This window comes from Tachysurus vachellii, chromosome 26 (assembly GCF_030014155.1).
Source record: "Tachysurus vachellii isolate PV-2020 chromosome 26, HZAU_Pvac_v1, whole genome shotgun sequence".
In the NCBI taxonomy this organism is placed as follows: domain Eukaryota; kingdom Metazoa; phylum Chordata; class Actinopteri; order Siluriformes; family Bagridae; genus Tachysurus; species Tachysurus vachellii.
In genome coordinates, this window is record NC_083485.1 from 4,295,021 (window position 1) to 4,315,397 (window position 20,377).

At 39.3% G+C, this 20,377-nt stretch overlaps 1 protein-coding gene across 1 annotated transcript in view; it reads left to right on the top strand.

The window, feature by feature from the left end:
* rasa4 (RAS p21 protein activator 4) overlaps positions 1-20,377 on the top strand; it is a 32,674-nt gene that overhangs the window by 10,131 nt on the left and 2,166 nt on the right. Inside the window, exons 5-19 of the mRNA XM_060863304.1 lie at positions 3,998-4,133; positions 4,925-5,006; positions 5,578-5,712; positions 8,391-8,482; positions 11,955-12,072; positions 12,499-12,652; positions 12,740-12,804; positions 12,907-13,019; positions 15,176-15,368; positions 16,469-16,606; positions 17,176-17,320; positions 18,124-18,296; positions 18,389-18,526; positions 19,876-20,011; positions 20,236-20,356. Of these exons, the coding sequence (XP_060719287.1) occupies positions 3,998-4,133; positions 4,925-5,006; positions 5,578-5,712; positions 8,391-8,482; positions 11,955-12,072; positions 12,499-12,652; positions 12,740-12,804; positions 12,907-13,019; positions 15,176-15,368; positions 16,469-16,606; positions 17,176-17,320; positions 18,124-18,296; positions 18,389-18,526; positions 19,876-20,011; positions 20,236-20,356 (1,939 nt within the window). The remainder of the gene's footprint in view (positions 1-3,997; positions 4,134-4,924; positions 5,007-5,577; positions 5,713-8,390; positions 8,483-11,954; positions 12,073-12,498; positions 12,653-12,739; positions 12,805-12,906; positions 13,020-15,175; positions 15,369-16,468; positions 16,607-17,175; positions 17,321-18,123; positions 18,297-18,388; positions 18,527-19,875; positions 20,012-20,235; positions 20,357-20,377) is intronic.

The window sequence follows — 20,377 nt, forward strand, 5'->3', positions numbered from 1 at the left end:
TACATCCTTCTAAGAAATATGTCTCTTCACAATCACATTCAAGCCACATTTGTATGTGGTGCCAAATTTGATTAAAATCTCATTCCTGGATTTGCAACTCAGATCGACCATTTAAACCTTTTATCATTACTTGTGTACATGTAATGCAAATCAGTGCCTGTTCTACATCGCATTAGTCCTGATGGCCCATTTAAGCACCAGCCATTTATATGCACACCCTCTACTCCTCGCTCTCTCTGTGGAGCGAGACAGCTTTTGTATTCTCGTTTTCTCCCAAGGCATGCCTGTAGGGTTTAATGAGAAGGCCGTGTTGAGGAGGGCATGGAAATAGCAGCACGCTCCCCACGCTGCAGTTGACAGGGTGTGAATACGTAACCCAGCTGGAAACTAGCAAAGTGACTTCAGTATATCTCCAGGAAGCTAACCTTTTTTGGAGTGAAACCTTAAAATGACAGACCTGAAATCACACAAAATTGCTCTTCTAGTAGGTTAAGCCTACACCTGCTTTGCCACCTATAGAGACGCCTACAGAAACGCTGATGTGAACAGCAAGCCCTAGTTTCTCTGGTTGCTCATGTAAAACTGGGACGTGTGCTGCAACAGTCAGAGGCCTGACTGACTGCAATCGGGAATGGTAGTGATAATGAAAATGTGGTTAAGGAGCATGAAGCAAGCGCCATGATGAGACAGGACGAAATGTGAGAAGGAACATAACTGTAACATAAAAGGTTTAAATTAATGCACTTGTTCTAATGAGTTGTTGTTTCTATAGTAACAGCTCGTTCTCAGAGACTTTGATTTAGCTTTAGATTTTTTTTACCTGAATTTTTTTTCTGAACCAGTTCTTATAAGTAAATGATTTCACTGTGTGTAAACATAGCTGTGTGTTTTTGTGTTAGCTGACCTGGGATCATTAGATCGATAACGACTGACCCCGTGACTTAAAAAGGTGCCGTTAGATACAGACAACCCGTTTGAAGCAGAAACATTTTAAAGGTTATCCCCCAGTATGTTTGTATGAGTGTGTATGCGTGTGTGTTGTCACTGCCTGTAGACTTTCACAGCTTCACATCCTGGACCTTTCACAGCTGATATCTGTCATAACACCGATAAGTTAGTCAGTGGAGTTACAAAAAGCTTCCTGTCATATTTTCCCCTGCCATATTTTGTTTGGCTGTTTTATTTTGTTTCAGTATGTCATGTCATCTCCTGCCACCACAATTGGATAGTCTAAATCTTATACTTGGTGTTCTACATGCACCCACACTCGTCTGGTGGCTATTATAGTGATTTTAAATCCAATTTTCTCCTCTAACTGGTGCCACAGGACTGAGTAACAAACAGCAGTTTTGCTGTGCTTTCCTATGAGACACTGGGCGAGATTTAATTTATTTTTCTTTGTTACAATTTTTTTTTTTTTGCGCTCTCTAGACCACAGGGATGCAGACTGGAAATGTCGGGCGAATAGTAATTGACTAAATTTTCAGAGCTTATTAATGTAACAGGTTTGGTACAAACGCTGAATGCGTGTCTTTTTCACGTTCGAAAATCACTGCCGCGAGTGATGCATGCAAAACGACAGAAGTGTTCTGTTCGTTCAAGCTAAATGGTAAAATTTACAAGGCCTGGCTTGTAACTCACTTCCCTGAATTGACTGGAACACTTCCTCCTGTCCAAGCCGGGGTTTTCTACTACATAGTAGAGATGCACAAAATTGAAAAAATGGCATTTTACTGATATATAATTTGATTGCAATATGCCTTGCGTAATTTATTCATTTATTTGAAATAGATTTTATTGGAGGGGGGGCACAGTGGCTTAGTGGTTAGCAGGTTTGCCTCACAGGGTTGGGGGTTCGATTCCCGCCTCCGCCTTGTGTGTGTGGAGTTTGCATGTTCTCCCCGTGCCTCGGGGGTTTCCTCCGGGTACTCCGGTTTCCTCCCCCGGTCCAAAGACATGCATGGTAGGTTGATTGGCATCTCTGGAAAATTGTCCGTATTGTGTGATTGTGTGAGTGAATGATAGTGTGTGTGTGTGCCCTGTGATGGGTTGGCACTCCATCCAGGGTGTATCCTGCCTTGATGCCAATGACGCCTGAGATAGGCACAGGCGCCACGTGACCCGAGGTAGTTCGGATAAGCGGTAGAAAATGAGTGAGTGAGTGAGTGAGATTTTATTGGATATTTCTACCTTATTTTGCTAAAGGCAGTAACTTTTACCTAGATATCAATCATATATAAATCCACATTAATTAAGTAGCTGCTTTATACCTAAGAAATATGTCCCTATATCTTAGATCTAGGGTGTTCACTTGGTAACCAAGGTGATTTGTTCCAGCCCTTCAAGTAGCCTAGTGTGAAAAAGACATCTCTAGAATAAATCCTAGGAGCAGGAGCCATGTGACTTTAGGTGAGTGGCATGAGCAGCCTCTCCTGTGAGACAAGGATGGTGACAGATGAGAACTTTTGTTGGTATGGTAAAATTGACAAGGCTTGCAATTTATGGTCAGGTTACTCAATGGAGCAACACAGGAATAATGGGCCATGACAAGGCTGACTTGGAATACTAATAGGGAGTAGAACTTCTGTCAGCTTTTCCATTGTGATAAACAAAGAGATCTCTAAAGACTAAGCTGAAATCTACAGACATTCCACAAGTTTGTCCATTTTCTGTACCACTTGTACAGGCGAACCCATCCCAGGAACTTTGGGACACAAGGCAGAGGAAACCCTGACAGTCTGTGAACTCTGTCTGTCACAGGGGACAATTACATTCTATGGACTATTTAGAGATGCCAATCATCCTTGTACATGATCCATGAGAGTGGAGTGAGGAAACTGGAGTACCTGAAAGAAACCACCAAAACATGTGGAGAAGCTGCGAATTCCATACAGTGCGATGGCAGGAAACAAACCCTGACTCTGGAGATGCAAGGAAAACATGCTAACCACTAAGCCAACATGGCCCACTACATTTCACAATATTAAATGAATCTATAAGTGTATAGAAAGTATAACATTTCATCTGACATTAAATACATGTAATATTGCTGTGTTTAAGTGTGTTATTTTTTTACATAACTTACAGTATGTACAGCACTGGAATGAAGTAACGGTGCTTTAGGAATTAAATCTACATCCTTCATTTTATAGGCATTTTTGTCCCCCAGACTGAGTTATATCATCAATCCAGAATTATTGGTCTTGGACAAAAAGTCCAATTAAAGTCCAGTACTGCGATTAAAACCCTTACAACCCTTCAGGTCACTAATGCAGCACCTTTGAAACCATTTAGATACCACTGGCCTCTATTTATCGTGCTGCGTTTCTCGTTTCTTGGTCGATTGATTCCTAAGCACAGAGTAACAATGGTCTGTCTTTGACCTTGCTTTTACAGTTCATGATCTTTCTATAGAGTCTTATTCCTCATTGGCTCTGATTTTCTCCAACATGTAATTCTGCCCAAAGCTTTCAGGTCTGCTGTTAAGCTGAGGACATGAATTTAGTCGATTAGACTAAAGCTTCTTAAAGCCTGAGGCAAAGAGCAATTGATGGCAGATTTATTTTCATTGCATAGTGGTTGTATGTGTCTTGGCGAACTATGTTTGTACTTAAAAAAAAAAACGTGTAAGTATTCAAATATATATTAAAGACGAATTCACGCCGTCGTCATTCGTCTGAATGTGTTGTGGAATTGTTGAGTGGGGAAAAAAGTATCATATTACCTAACAGACCGCTTTTCAGGCAAGAAAACATAATGGAGGAAGTCTGTGGAAGAACTGAGGGAGATTTGCTAAGATGCTTAGAAAATATTAGTAGCTAATTTCCTTATAAAAATCTATGGCGGTCTACGGCACATATTGTACTAGAGACTGCTAGTTCTGTCTATTAAATACTCATTAGTTCATTAGTGTTTACTGCTCTTTATAGTAGTATTTAAATGCAGATACATAAAATTGTATTATTATTGAAGAACCTTTTGTTTTGACCCTATGCAGGTCTGGATGGCTGGATGAACCTGACTGAAATAGATCCAGATGAAGAGGTTCAGGGAGAGATTCACCTGCAGATCTCACTGCTGGGGGACGACGACGACGTGCCACGCAAACTGCGCTGTCGGGTTCTGGAGGCCAGGTGAGTTCAAACGCATGACACAATCTGATGCGTCCCAGCAATTTACCCTGGGCTAATTAATCAAACCATGCTACAGTAGTGATGTCAGATTTTAATGTTATTTATTCGGTCCCTCCATGATGTCAAGATCCATGACGCAAACTCCACAATGTTCCAAAGATTTTGCAAGAAATTGTATGCACCCAGATTCTACTCCAAGACGCACGTCAGAAAGAGCTCGTTAAGCCAAAAAGGCTTAAACTTAGAGTTTAAACTTAGAGTTTAGAACTCTAAATGAGTATCCTTGACCAATTGTTAGTATAGGAGAGGCAGCAGGACATCAAGGACCATCACAAAACAAAGGGTATATGTGACTTATATGTGAATATGATTACTGTTTAAACAATAGTATCACCTGACCATTTGGGTGATAACATCTGTAACAATACCAAGCCCAGATGTGACTATGATTACCATTTAAAGACATCCAGTTAGATGACGGTATGACCCAGTAATTTGGGAGATACTCAGTTACTACACTCACTTTACATTTAAAGCAAAGAGGAAACTGTTTAAAATGGTTGAGCAGGATTTGTCCTGCGTTCTTCTTGACTCTTCTTGACTCCGAAGTACTTCATGTACTTTGTTGCACCAGTCACAAAAAAACTCAAAATCCTGAAGGGACCGACTAAAAACATTGAAACATTAACCAGCAAATCCACCTTTATGTATGTATTGCTTTTGGATATGGAAATGCTTTACTAATGTCCAAGGGAACTCATTAACATGTCGCCTGGTTTCTGTTTTTCTAGAGATCTTGCCAAAAAAGACCGCAACGGAGCATCGGATCCATTTGTCCGAGTCAGATATAACGGCAAAAGCCACGAAAGCGCAGTAAGCATCTGAATCCTCGCCATTCATCCTACACTGAAACCACAAGAGTTGAATAAATGGAGAGTAAAGAATAGGGAGAGGAATCCTGTATTTTATTTCAACCTCTGTTTAACGTCTCGTCGTCCTTTGGGGTTTGGGTTGGAGAGAGAGCGAGAGAGAGAGAGAGAGAGAGAGAGAGAGATCGAGATCAAGTAAACAATTAATGAATAGAAGGAGTAATCAAAGAAACTTCCACAATAGCTCTGTGCTGGAAACAGTAATTAATTTATTATTGTTTTTTTTTATTATTATTAATTATTAAAAACGTTTCCTTTGTTCACAGGACAGATATCAGATATCATAACTAGCATGTTTCATATTCTGCTGGCTTCCGTGTTAGTTTCATTAATTTTTTTTCTAATCCGTATCGGACGCTTATTAACTCTGAGCCTTGCTAATTGCTGTCTCTTTGCTAATCTCTTGAAGATAGCTAACTGGCTATTTGGACTTACATCTTTCCATTCAATATGAGCTTACAGTAGCTCTCTGTCATACAGTCACTGGACTCTTACATGATATTGTGGCTGTGTAGGTGGTGAAGAAGTCTTGCTATCCACGCTGGAACGAGAGTTTCGAGTTTGAGCTGGACGACACCCCGGCTGACAGCCTGCTCAGCGTGGAGGTGTGGGACTGGGACCTGGTGAGCAGAAACGACTTCCTCGGAAAGGTAACTTCACAAATCTTGTTTAAATTTAGTGGATCAATATACACTATAATTGGGCTTTGCGTAAAGGGTTAATAAAGCAATGCTGGAATATTAATGTCTGAATATTAATGAATATTAATGAATATTGAATAATGAATATTAATATTAATAGCCTCGGTTACTTTTTGATGTCATTTATTTTAGTGTATATATATAAATATATATATATATATATATATATATATATATATATATATATATATATATATATATATAAAATATATAGCGTCGCTGTCGGGCGGAAACCTCGTATGTCCAAATTTTGTCAATTTCATATTTTTTCACATATCGATGCTATTGGTCAGTCCCCACGTGGGTCTGTTATTTTTACAAGTTATTAACCAATCTAAAGTCTTGAAAATAGCTTGAGCGCAAATCTCCTAACTCCATTGGACACTTCAACTGTCCACCTCTTCCTCACTCCGCGGGAGAGCTTCACGTCATATTTCTCCTCAATAAGAGTCGCAACGAATCAACACGTCTTCTGAGGTAAATGTCTTCAAAACACTGGGCTCAAAGAAAAAAAAAACTTGACCCCCGCTAGTTCTGGTGCTCGTCTGAGGACAGGAATTTAGCGCAAGACAATTCACTGCAACGCGGACTAAACCCTGTGCACTGCAGATAAGGTACGGCATTTTTTACATTTCCTGAAAAATAACGGTTTTGGAGATACGAGGATCCTGCCCGACAGCGACGATATATATATATATATATATATTTTTATTATTTTGCTCCCTAATTTAGTCATCTGCCAATTTCCACCAACCTGTCAATCAAATGACCGATCAGGGAGGATGAAGGCGAGCACATGCTTCATCTGAGACACTTTCTCCGTGTCATGCGTGTCACACATGCAAATTGCTATCCACCTTCTTCTGCATACATGAACTCCCAGACACTATTGATTGGCTAGTGATTGCTGTAATTTTACCAGTTTAACTCCCTACTCTACCAGCCGTGGGTTGCTATGTCATCATAAGTATTTGAATATGTGACAATAGAGCTTTTCTTATCTCATCTCCCGAGTTGTTCATTTGTTTCTGGCTTTACTGAACCTCGCATATTTTTATATAAAATATCTCTTCCATTCTTGGACCGCTGTAGAAGTGAAGAACAAGGAACAGTGAGGAAAATCAAATCCATTCTTCTCTCTGAACTATACACATCTCAGAGTGAAAAGATGGGACTAATAAAAAGTCTCGTTCTATTAGTAAAAGCGAAATAATACCAAACAGATTTGAATGATTTTCCTCCTTCATGCATGTGGCATGTTCCCAGTTTATAATTTACTCTGTGAATCTTTACGTATATCAAAGTGCTTTGTTTTTTCTCCCCGTTGCGTCGGATTTAAAACTAGCGCCTAACTACCTTATTGAACCGCGGACCTCAGTCAACAGCATACTGAGACTAGGCATCTGCTTTCTGGTTTTGGATGCTATACCTATTGAACAATCATGAATCTTTTGGCAGAAACGAGGGTACGGTATCAGTTCTGGGATATAGTACAGTATCCTTTTAGAACAGCTACTGTATAAACTGTGATAAATTGTAAGTGTATAGTATTGTGTTTATTGAACACTTTGAACACAATTGCCAAAGTCATAAAGATTTTATTAATACATAAATTATGGGTGCAGTTTTGTTAGAAATTATAGAAGACATCATAATGAAAGCTCTAAGCCAGTGTTACTCATTGCGCGGCTCGCGAGCCTCCTGCGGCTGGCCAAGCTTTAATATGCGGCTCGCATGGCAGTAAATAATACGATGACATGATCATGTGGTTAAAATGTATTTTTCATTTAAATAACATTAAAAACAATCAGGGAAGCATAGAAAAACGAATGTGCTCTATTACAAATAATAATATATATTTATATATATTATTTGACTCGTCACTGACTCACTGCGTTCTGCGCAATAGCCAGTTTTTGGCGGCCTGCCAGAAGCTAGTTTTTGTTTCATGCTAGTTAACAACTTGTGTTTACTGTACACACACGGACTAAAAAATGGATCGATTTATCATCAAACAATCCCGCGCACAAAATGAACAGCAACTAAGCAATGTGACAGTGACAAACGAGGTAACTGATGGGGAGCATGCATCATCTGCAACTCGAGTAATTATTGTATTGCAATATTGTACATTGTATTTAAGCAGATAAGCTATTTAAGACTGAATAACTTGGCATACTTTGCGGTGAAAGTGGCTCTCCTATTGACTTTGTCCTATCAGTGTGGCTCACATGAAAAAAATAGTGAAGACCACTGCTCTAAGCATTAACGGTCTTATGACAGAGCCTGGAGGAACACCAAAACAATTCTGTGGTGTGGGATTATTTGGTGCTAGATATTTTTAATAAATGCAGCACTAAACAATGAGGTTGCAGCGATTCATATCGGAATATTTTTTCCATCTGGAATTTATTTTGGTTTATGAAATATAACCTCATCATTCATGTGCGAGATCACATTTTAAGGCTTTTAACACTCATCGCTTCACATTGGCCTGCTAAACAGTCAGTCAAAACGAATTTCCCGCCCTGCGAGTAAACGTCTCGATCATTGTCTCCGCCGCGGCTTTGCTTTGACATTTAATTTTCAAGTCTTTTGACAGCATCACGTTTCGTGCTCTCCCTCAGGTCCTGTTCAACATTAACAGGCTTCAGTCAGCGCAGCAAGAAGAGGGCTGGTTTCGCCTGGGGCCCGACAAACCCAAACACAGCCAGTACGAGTAAGTGCTTTTTCGCTTCATGGCATCTACGTCTGACGGACAGCTTCAACACGGGATGATATTCAGTGACATTTTCTCCGATATCGGTGCTGGACAGGAATTTAAATTCAACATTACAAGTAATAGAATGTAGCTTTCTAGCATAGTTATTTATCAACTTGAGTAACAGAAAAAAAAATACATACAATAGGTGGCCACTTTATTAGAAACACCTGCAGATTCATGTTTTTGTCTAAGAAGCCAATCAGGGAGCCTGTGACTATCTCAGGCATCATTTGGCATCAAGGCAGGATACACCCTGGACGGAGTGCCAACCCATCGCAGGGCACACACACACACACTCTCATTCACTCACACACTCACGCATTACGGACAATTTTCCAGAGATGTCAATCAACCTACCATGCATGTCTTTGGACCGGGGGAGGAAACCGGAGTACCCGGAGGAAACCCCCGAGGCACGGGGAGAACATGCAAACTCCACACACACAAGGTGGAGGCGGGAATCGAACCCCCCAACCCTGGAGGTGTGAGGTGAACGTGCTAACCACTAAGCCACCGTGCCCCCAACATCAAAACAGTTGTAGCTCATCCACCTCACAGTATTTTGTTTGTTTTCTGAGATGCTTTTCTTCTCAACACAATTGTAAAGAGTGATTATTCCAGTTACAGATAGACTTCCTGTCAGCTTCTCTGACCACTCAATTTAACATTCTGTGTAAACTCCAGACACTGCATTGTGTGAAATTCCCAAGAGATCAGTTTCAGGTTCTGTCACCAACAACCATGTCGTAATCAATTTCCCCATTCACCTGTTTGATTTGTGAATTTGAGCTGATGTCACATGATTGGTTGATTCAATATCTACATGAATTTTTAGGTGTAAAGGTGTTCCTATCAAAGTAAACAGCGAGAGTTATTTATAGAAAGCACTAATCTTTTATCTGGGGTTAAACCCTGGACATTTTTTCATTCTCTTTACCTAACTTACTTTCTTCTGTTGTATGTGTGTGTGTTTGTATGCATGCAAGGAGGATTATAAAACAGTCTTAGATGATATCAGGGTTTATGAGAATGTAGGGATTGGGTCACGGTGAAGATAAATGTGGCATCTGTGTGTGTGTGTGTGTGTGTGTGTGTGTGTGTGTGTGTGTGTGTGTGTGAGTGTGTGTATGAGAGATGAGGATTACGAGGAGAGTATTTTGTGGATACGTCATGTCATGACAGAGTTTATAACCCAGATCATCCATCCATCTGCTCATTCATACAGAAAATTGATTCATTTTTCATGTTTTTTTATAAAAACAGCCCTGACATGATGAATAAATATCTAATAATAAAAAAATACTGGATGTAAAGAAATTCGAATCATAAAATACTAGAAGTAAATAAACCGATATTATAGTAAAGATATTCTAATAGTTTTTTTTCTTTTTGCAGCCTTTATGATTATATTTTAATATACGGGATATTGGACTTGACAGTGATTTTATCTTAGTTATGTACAGTGACTAAATATGAGAAATAAAAAGTGAATTAAAAACACAAAAAATAACCAAACAAATCGATAAAACATTCAGAAAACAGATTTGCGATGTAAGACTTTCTGAATCAGTCATCGTTTTAGCCTTTTACAGTCAACAATACAAGTTATAATAAATAAATAAATAAATAAATACATTTTAAAAATAAAATAAATGGAGAAATCAGTTGCCTTTAGAGCCATTTAATTGACAGTAATATGATCCACGAAAAAAAGCGACAAAATAAATAAATAAATAGATAGATAAATAGATAAATAAATAAATAAAATCTAACGGGGTTTTTAAGCCATTTTAACAATTAAATAAAAAAATAAATGGAAAAAGTAAGAAGAAAATGTGCAACAGCTCTGATATATATGACAAATTTAGATCCTACCTGTAAATATCAGAGCTGTTGCACAATGCATTGATTTATTGGTGAAATTAATAATCTATTTATTATTTACATGAATAATCTTAGAGATCTGTAAATATACGGGTAAAGGCTATATGTTTTATATATGGTATACGTTACAGTCCGTATACAAAAGCTAGCGTATGTTTAGTTTAAACCTGTTTTTGCAGCACATATGACAAATCTTTGACATGAGTTTGGCTTTTAAATCCCTCTCTGGTGATGTAATTCAAATGAAATCATTTGTGGGGGGAAAAAAAAGTCTGAAGTAAAAAAAAGAAAATACCAAAGCATCCATGATCTACCCCCTTCCTGCCTGATGCATGCTCGAATGAGTCAAGCCGCCTCTGTTATTTGTTTTTCTTTTTCTTCTCTTTCTCTGTTTCCTTGTCTTCTTCCCGATTGTTATTTATTTATTTATTTATTTATTTATTTATTGCCGCCCCGCCATCTGCTGCCTGCTGTTCGGTGACTGACTGCCGATGGTGGCGCTTGGCACACGCTCATTTGTCTTCAAAACTCCCACTCTCCCGTAAGTGATAGCCCTCTCTGGCATTGAGATCATGGAGTGCAAGTGATGGAGTGGAGCTGAGTGAGGGCGTGCTGTGAGTAGGCACTGCGAAAAATATCACGCCGGAGAAGAAAAACGGATGCGATCAGACTCTTCAGGAGAGCAAAATAATGGCTGGTATTTTATCACAGGGACCCTGGCATTCAGCATGTTCTGTCTGTAAAATATAAAATGGCACAGTGGGATGGGATGAAGTGGAAGCGTGTAAGATGCACAGGACAAAAAAATAAAAGGTCGAGTTCTGTATACAGTACACTCTCACGCTCGTAGCTCGGAGATGGATGTCTCATCTCTTTTGATTTTATATCAAGACCACCTTTTTTTTTTTTTTTTTTTTTAATATTTCCAATATGATTAAATAAAATAAATTATTTCTTTTTTTTTTTTTTTTTTTGTCTTTTTCAAATTGTGAATATTGCATCATTTCCAATTCCAAGTGCATATTTAAAACCAACAAAAACATGGTTTAAAACCAGTGTAATTCTTTTCAAGCTTCAGCACATCGGATGCTCCCCTGACCTTCAGCAGCTGCCGCCTACAGACTGTGACATTGTTTTTCCTTTTACTCGCTTATTCTCTTTTGATTTCTTCACGCCAGCTTTATAAACCTCCGTCTACCCACACACCGTTAAAGCCATCTCTTTTATGGCCTGTTTTATTCACAGTAATAGAGTCATTTTCTTTATTATTGTTTGTCTTTTCTTCTGGCCATATTTCCTGGAACAGTTTCGGTGGAATGAGTCATATGAGTTTATGGCTTTTTTTACTTCCATAATCCGTCTAAAGCGTGAGCTGAAAGCAGTTTGAATCGTAGTATTACATGAGAGGGTTTTTCTTTCTTTTTTCAAGAATGTAGCAAAACTTGACTTTTTTATGGAGCTAATATTGAAGGTTAAGTATCTCTGAGTTTTCTGATGGTTGCAGAGTTGTTACTCATTACACCTTTCTCTCTCTCGTTCTAAGAGGTACTCTGGGCTCCTTGCGGCTGCAGCTGCGGCTCAGAGACGAGACGGTCCTGCCGTCCAGCCATTACCAGCCGCTCACTGAATTACTGTGCCGTTCTGTCGAGACTCACCTCAACGTGAGTCTGAGTCATTACCACACAACGATTTTCACAATAAGTGGTTCTTATTCCCAATTTTAGACGCCATTGCTGTAATCCTAATTTTAGAAAATGACTTCCTTTTAGATTGTCTGATGACGATAGTTGGATGACAGAAAAAAACAACAATTTTGTTCACTTTAATGAGAAACAGTTACACTGGCTCAAAGCTTGTTTTGCTTTCTTTGTCTTCAGACATAGAATGTTTGATTTGCTTTTGTCTGGCTCAGTATGAATGAAAGAAACATTATTTAGAACATCTTTTCTGCTATTATGAAACAATATGTAAAACACAAATCACAGAACAGTGCAGATTCATTCCTTTCTTTACCTCCTGCCACATTTGCATTGGCTGTTTAATATCACAATGAAATCTCTAACCTTAGAATATTGTCTACACGATAGGGCAACTGGCCTGACCTGATCATGCTAATCGACGAGACGACAACGTCTGAGAACCGCCAAGAAGTAGCCACTAACCTGGTGAAGCTCTTCTTGGGTCAAGGACTCATCAAGGAGTTCCTGGATGTGCTTTTCAAACTGGAGCTGGAAAAGAATAGTAAGTTAGTTAGAAATCCCAACTTAGGATAAAACCGGTTACTACAACGTGTTAGTAACCCATCCTGATGTTCCTGATGTTCCTCAGCTGAACCCAACACCTTATTCAGGAGCAACTCTTTAGCTTCCAAGTCCATGGAGTCTTTTCTCAAGGTAACAGCATTATATGTATTTAGGGGTGTTACAAATTTATTATATTAGTTTTAATCATTTTAAAAAACGATATGATGTTGTTCTATGCTGGTGTGTTTGAAGGTGGCTGGAATGCAGTATCTCCACAGACTTCTGGGGCCCATCATTAATCGCATTTTTGAGGAGAAGAAATATGTGGAACTGGATCCTAACAAGGTGGAGCTGAAAGAAGCTGGGTAAGATAATGAACCTAGTACCTAGAACATAGAAAATTCTGGAAACTTTCTGTTTTCTAATGGGCCAAAAACATTAAAGCAACATTTATATATTTACAGTATTCAACTCACATTATTTTATAAACACACATCTACTGGCTCAAGCAGTTAAGGCTCTAGGCCAGGGGTCGGCAACCCGTGGCTCCGGAGCCGCAAATGGCTTTTTCATCCCCCTGCTGCGGCTCCCTGTAGATTTGGAAATAAATATTTAATTTAAATTTATTTTATTTTAGTTAGTTAGTTTTTAAAAAAAAATTAATTCTAAATTCTAAGCTTATGATGCTCTTGTAACATTAAAATCCGACACACAAGCAGACGCATTTTTGGTTTGCTGCAGCCGGCAAGTTAAAATTTTGATGTCACGAATACGAAGAGGACTCGATTAGACATTGAACATTTTATTTGAAAGTAACCTTCAACCCAGCGTTTTTTTGTTAAGGTTAGTTCAAACTGTTCAAAATATTTTTGTTTGCCTGCAGAAATAAAATTTCGTAGCAGTTCATTGATTTCATAAATGCAACACAGTACAGTTTTTATATACTTTCCATAAAGGTAAAAAACGATATATGCAGTGTTATCTTTATTTTAGATGTCAAAAGGGTTTTGTGGCTCCCTGTGTTTTTTTTCTGTGGGAAACGGGTCCAAATGGCTCTTTGAGTGTTTAAGGTTGCCGACCCCTGCTCTAGTCTGTTGATTGGAGGATCAGGGTTTAAGTTCCAGCATTACTAGTCTGCCACCTTTGGGCCCTTGAGCAAGGCCCTTAACCCTTTCTGCTCCAGGGATGCTGTATCATGTCTGACCCCAACCTCCTAAAGTTGGGATATGCGAAGAAAGAATTTCACTGTAATGTAAAATAAATGCTTCTTTATTTGCTGTAAAAACAACTAATGCAAATTTGGTTTAATTTAACGACGCGGCATCCACCTCTCATTATTCTCCAGATTATAAAATAGCATTTAATCCAGCACATAATATTGTTACTTGGCCACAAGATACATCATCGAGGTCATGAAATCGTACGTGCGTGAGATTCATGCAAGTATTTACAGTAATTTGTCAAAGAATAATGTAAATTTAATGCAGACTTCTTGAAAGAAAACAAGCAGATGGTTTGAAGGACGAACTGACCGAGCACTTAGCATCATTTAATCGATACTAGAAGTACAAATATTCATTACAAACAGTGCAAAAGTTAAGTTTTCTCAGCATGGAAACTGGTTCCAATTGGAACTAGGAAAATAAAGTTCTCTCAAGTGGAAAAACCAAGAGTTCATGTTCAGCGTTATGGCTAGAAACTCTTTACTTTTCCTTTAAGAGATAATTAAAAGCTTTTAGTTTTTTTCTTTTGCAGTCCTCCCAGGGAAAATCACTGCGAGGGCTGCAAAACGCCGCTCTTTCCTCACGACCTTCTCTGGTGTGTCTAATGTCCTGTGAAGAGCTACACCTGGGTTCACTTGAGGTTGAGTGCATCTACAATTAGGCTTTCTAGGCTGTTTGATTAAATTTGGATGCAAAACTTGCCTCACAAGCTTCGGTGCCAGGCGCATTTCCCTGAAGGGCCAGAATACAGAACAGTCAGATGATTAGTATTATCATATTCACATCAACATCTTTTTTACATTTTCTTTTATTATTATTATTTTTAAAGAACATGTATCGTGTTTTGATGTTACATCATATTACATATAACAGCAATGGGGAAAATGTATTCTTCAATCTGTATTTTCTATCCCTGATTTTTTTGGAAGAACGCATGTGTTTAGACACAACTGAAAATAGACTTCTTCCTACTACACACGATAGGCATAATTACTAATATAATGAGGGGACAGGAAATTACTTGAACAGAACTACAGAATTACTGAACCCCACAATAAATACATGTAACTTTCCCTGTATATATATATATATATATATATATATATATATATATATATATATATATATATATATATATATATCTGCACAAAGACTTATTGAATACAACCCAAGGTGCAATAAATAAACTTAAATGTTAAAAGTGTAAAGGGATTGTGGATTGAAATATCTTTATCTTAAATCTACAAAAAATCTACAAAAAAAATCAAGTTTATATTCAAACTAATTTGTGCTCATAGGTGCACTGGACTGCATCGTCCGCAGACAGAAGCCGATATGATCCAGCAAAGCTCCAGCCTGCTTCAGTCGTACCTATCAGAGCTGATGGCCGCGATCCAGCAGTCTTCCTTCTATTGCCCCATGCTCCTCTGCCAAGCCTTCCAGCAACTTTACCAGCGAGTACAAGCTCGTTTCCCCGATCCGGAGTACAGGGTAAAACTCGACTAAGGCCTTGTTTTGGTTTTGATTTGGTGCACTGAGGCATTTAAGCCGCATTCACACTGCAAGTCTTAATGCTCAATTCGGATATTTTGCTCAGATCTGATTTTTTTGTTTGGCTGTTCACATTACCTTTTAAAATGTGGCCTATATCAGATACCAGTGTGAACTGTTTGCTGTTTCGAACTGACCCGCATGCGCAAACGAACAATAACAATGACGTCACACGCAGCACGCCGTTGCGGTAAAGTTGGTGAGGTTATGGAGGAAGTAAGCATTTTCGCTTTTCTTTCTAAATGTTTGTGTAACGGCAGCACAGAGACGCAGTGTTTTGAAAATTTTCGGATGTCGAGGGCAACTTTTGATTATTTGATCCATTCTGTAGGCGTAGTCACGTTTGTGTGCGAACTCGCCGGCGCATAATTGTGACGAATGTCGATGTAGATTGACGTAAAAGTTGCGTCAAATCCGCCTTGGTTGTTCACACTGCGGCCACATTGGAAAAAATCAGATTTGGGTCTGATTCAGGACCACATATGGAAGTGGTCTGAATCTGATTTGAAAAAATCAGATCTGGGCTAGATTTGAGTGTTCACACTACTCCTGAAGAAGTCTGACCTGGTCACTTGACCCCAAAAAAATCAGATTTTTATCAAACCACTTTTACCTGCAGTGTGAACATAGCCTTTGGTCCATTTAGTCTGCAGATATATGTGTTCGCTTATAGCATCAGGTCTAGATTTTTTTGTACACGATGCATTAAGTACTTGAACCGCTTGAATTTAAAAGTTTGAATTTCTGGATGTACTCGGAACCTGGAAATTGAGCCACTTTCTTAGTACTGCTCACTATGCACTTCAAAAATAAACATTCTAATTTGACACGCATCGATTTAGATTATATTTCATAAATAAGGATAATTAATGATTGTTGTTATTATTATTATTATTATTACTTAAGATATGTGTTAAGGAACATAATCAATGCCAAATGTATTACATGTACAACAGGACGTCCCAAACCGATTGATACACTACTGTACTTATATACTGTGAATTGAAAACATTGACGATTCATTCACTCCTCTCTTATAGAAAGTAAAGTTCATTGCAGTGACCAGCTTCCTGTGTCTGCGCTTCATTTCTCCTGCCATAATGTCACCTAAGCTCTTCCACCTGAGAGAGAAACACGCCGATGCCCGCACCAGCCGTACTCTTCTCCTCCTGGCAAAAGTAATTTCGGCTTCAGTGTCACGTTTCCCTTTAAAGTTTGTAGACATGTTTATGCTAAGGTGTAAAGAAAATCATTCAAATCTTATCCGTCTCTGCCTGATTAACTGATAGAGATGCATTTCGTCTTCTTGTATGTGTCAATTCCACAGATTTTAAAATGTCACCCTAATGTCACTTAAAATGCAAAACAGAGCACATTTTGCATCGTTTCAACCAAATGAAGCTCTAAATCTGTACAATTACTTTTCCAGAGGGAAGGATTTGCGTTATGTATTTATCAGTGTCGGTGATATGGCTCTAAATAAACACTGAAATGCTTCAGTTTCACCCTGATTGCACATAAATTTGACAGAATATTAAGGACAAGCTTAAATCACTAGAATGACTTTTACTCTATCTTTTGTGACACATTATATTCATTTTAGATGTCATATAGTAAATGTATTTGTGTATAAGCAATGTTTTCTCCTCTTTTGTCATAAAAATAGATTTAAAAAAATCTTTTGTCTTTAATTTAGTTGTATTTTTTTTTTCTTATCCGATCTTATCTAATGTTTGTTTGCTTCCAGGCTGTTCAGACCATTGGTAATTTAGACACACTGGTGTGTTGCTCTAAGGAGCCTTGGATGGTGCCACTGCAGCCTTCCATCCAGCAAGGCATCGCTCAACTCAAAGATTTCATCACCCGCCTGGTCAGCTGTCACGACTCAGAAGGTGAACGGACTGAATGAATTATTACAAAGTTTAATCATGTTGGAGACACGTCAGCAGTCATCTTTTGGCCAGTGGGAATTAGCTTTTTTTATTTTTATTTATTCATTTTATTTACTTGAATTAGGACGGGGGGGCACGGTGGCTTAGTGGTTAGCACGTTCGCCTCACACCTCCAGGGTTGGGGGTTCGATTCCCGCCTCCGCCTTGTGTGTGTGGAGTTTGCATGTTCTCCCCGTGCCTCGGGGGTTTCCTCCGGGTACTCCGGTTTCCTCCCCTGGTCCAAAGACATGCATGGTAGGTTGATTGGCATCTCTGGAAAATTGTCCGTAGTGTGTGATTGCGTTAGTTAATGAGAGTGTGTGTGTGCCCTGCGATGGATTGGCACTCCGTCCAGGGTGTATCCTGCCTTGATGCCCGATGACGCCTGATATAGGCACAGGCTCCCCGTGACCCGAGGTAGTTCGGATAAGCGGTAGAAAACGAGTGAGTGAGAGAGTGAATTAGGACAGTGCACATTAATCAACAAATCAGCAATGAGCATCAGTGTAAATATGCCGGAATTAGCACAATAGCTAAATTTCATCCATTGTCCTAAGGCAGGTATCATAAAACACAAAACACATAAAGCAGCTTGGAGGGCACTTGATTTGTTTGAGCTTCTACATCATCAGCTTGTCTTCTTTTCCATCTTGAACTGAATAAAACAAAAAAAAAATCCACCAAATTGTAACCTGCAAATCAGAAACTCTTTGTCCTGAAGACCTCAGGACAATTCATATATCGGTTCATGCGTTTTCACTTAGATCTCAGTTTGCACGCTCGTATGAGTCTCCAGTGTGGCTCCATGGAAAAAGAAGGCTTCCTCTTCCTCCATAAGACCAAAGACAAGTGCATCCTCATGACCTCGCCCTTTAAGAAATATTATGTTACACTCAGCAAAGACACGCTGTCTTACTCACGGACTCAGCATTCCAAGGTGAGTGATGCTATTAATAAATTTCTCTTGGATCTCATCTCGTCCGTTGCTCTCGTCTTTAGTATACTATAAAAAAAATTTTTATGATGCAGAAAAGCTCGTCCATCTCCCTGCCCAAGATCCGTGCAGTAGAGAAGGTGGAAGAGAAGTGCTTTGGCAGTGCCAACGTCATGCAGATCATTTCCAGTGAAGATTCTGGGCAGCAGGAGACACTCTACCTGGACTGCAAGGTACATGTTCACAAGGGCTTTCAAACAAACAAGAGGGTCTCGTTAATTTGGTCATATCCCAATTCTTATTCACCAACAAGTTCTTTCCTTTAAACAGTCAGGCAGGGTGATGGCTAACACACCTTCCCTCCAAGACACGTGGCTAAAATCTGTCCCCTTCCTCATATACGACCTCACAGACACCCACGATAGTCTTATATCTCTGTGACTGACAGGGAAGAGGCAGTGTGTCAACCTTAACCCTGTCACCCAGACAGAACCACCGTTCTTGTTATTTTGGACTCCTGGCCACAGTTGGCTGTGATTTTAACTCGAATGCTTTTTTGTTGCCCCACTTTAAAGCCCCTATAGACACTGAAGAATTTGACTTTAGATAATAAAACATGGTCTCTTATCCACCAAAAGCAAAAACACCAAAAGCACAGCTTGAGTAAAGTACTACACAGCTGGGGATTTTTTTTTTACTTATTTTAAGCAAACTCCTACTATCTGGTTATGTAACAGATTGACTGTTAAACCAACGCAGGATCATATAAAGGCGTATATTTGTTCTTTTCTAGTCATGCGCACCTAGCTTGTGTTTTTAATGCTGCACAATGGCTTGGAATATTTTCATTATATATGCTTGGATGGCAAAAAATTTCAGCTGGAAGTAAATATAAATTGGACAATGTAAAAATCTCTGACCTAAAGACTCTTCATGGGTTGGAAAACCTAGTAAGTGTTACCCTGTAACTGTAGTGTCCTTCCTTAAATGTTAGCACTTACACTTAAAAAAAAAAAACAGGTCATACAATTTCCTGTGAATAAGTTAGAAATGATAACGAATTAGAACAACCTCAGGGGGCACGGTGGCTTAGTGGTTAGAACGTTCACCTCACACCTCCAGGGTTGGGGGTTCGATTCCCGCCTCCGCCTTGTGTGTGTGGAGTTTGCATGTTCTCCCCGTGCCTCGGGGGTTTCCTCCGGGTACTCCGGTTTCCTCCCCGGGTCCAAAGACATGCATGGTAGGTTGATTGGCATCTCTGGAAAATTGTCCGTAGTGTGTGATTGCGTGAGTGAATGAGAGTGTGTGTGTGTGCCCTGTGATGGGTTGGCACTCCGTCCAGGGTGTATCCTGCCTTGATGCCCGATGACGCCTGAGATCCCCGTGACCCGAGGTAGTTCGGATAAAGCGGTAGAAAATGAGTGAGTGAGTGAGTAGAACAACCTCCTGAACTATCGCATCTAAGAATTCATTGGTGCCATGCTATAAGATATACAGCATATATTCTGTTACGAATAGAATAAATGTTTTTGGTGTTTGTTTTGGTTTACGTATGTCTCTTTGTAAACGTTTTTCCCTTCAGAGCGTAAATGAACTGAATCAGTGGCTCTCGGCTTTAAGGAAAGCATGCAGGCACAACACCAACACCATGAGCTGCTACCATCCAGGCATTTACAAAGCTGACAGATGGAGCTGCTGCCACCAAAAGGAAAAAACAGGTACTGCAGATCATTTTTCCCAGGGCACTCTCACTTTCCTTTGAAAGAAAGAAAAATACAGATTTGTTTTAACATCTGTTTAACAATCTATTTAACATATATATTTTTATTATGCATTTTACTGAATCCAGCACAGGGGACATTACTTATTCTGTAGCTTCACAGTAATTCAGATTTTATTTTAATTGTAATAACCTCCTTCTGGGTAAATCTTCTTAACTCAGACCCGGGCTGCGATAAGACCAGACATGGTGTCACCCTGCAGGAATGGTATGATCCACTGGATCCAGACCTGGAAGCTCAGCTGATTTACCGCCACCTGAGCAGCGTCCAACACGCCATGAGGTACTCACTAATCCAGACACA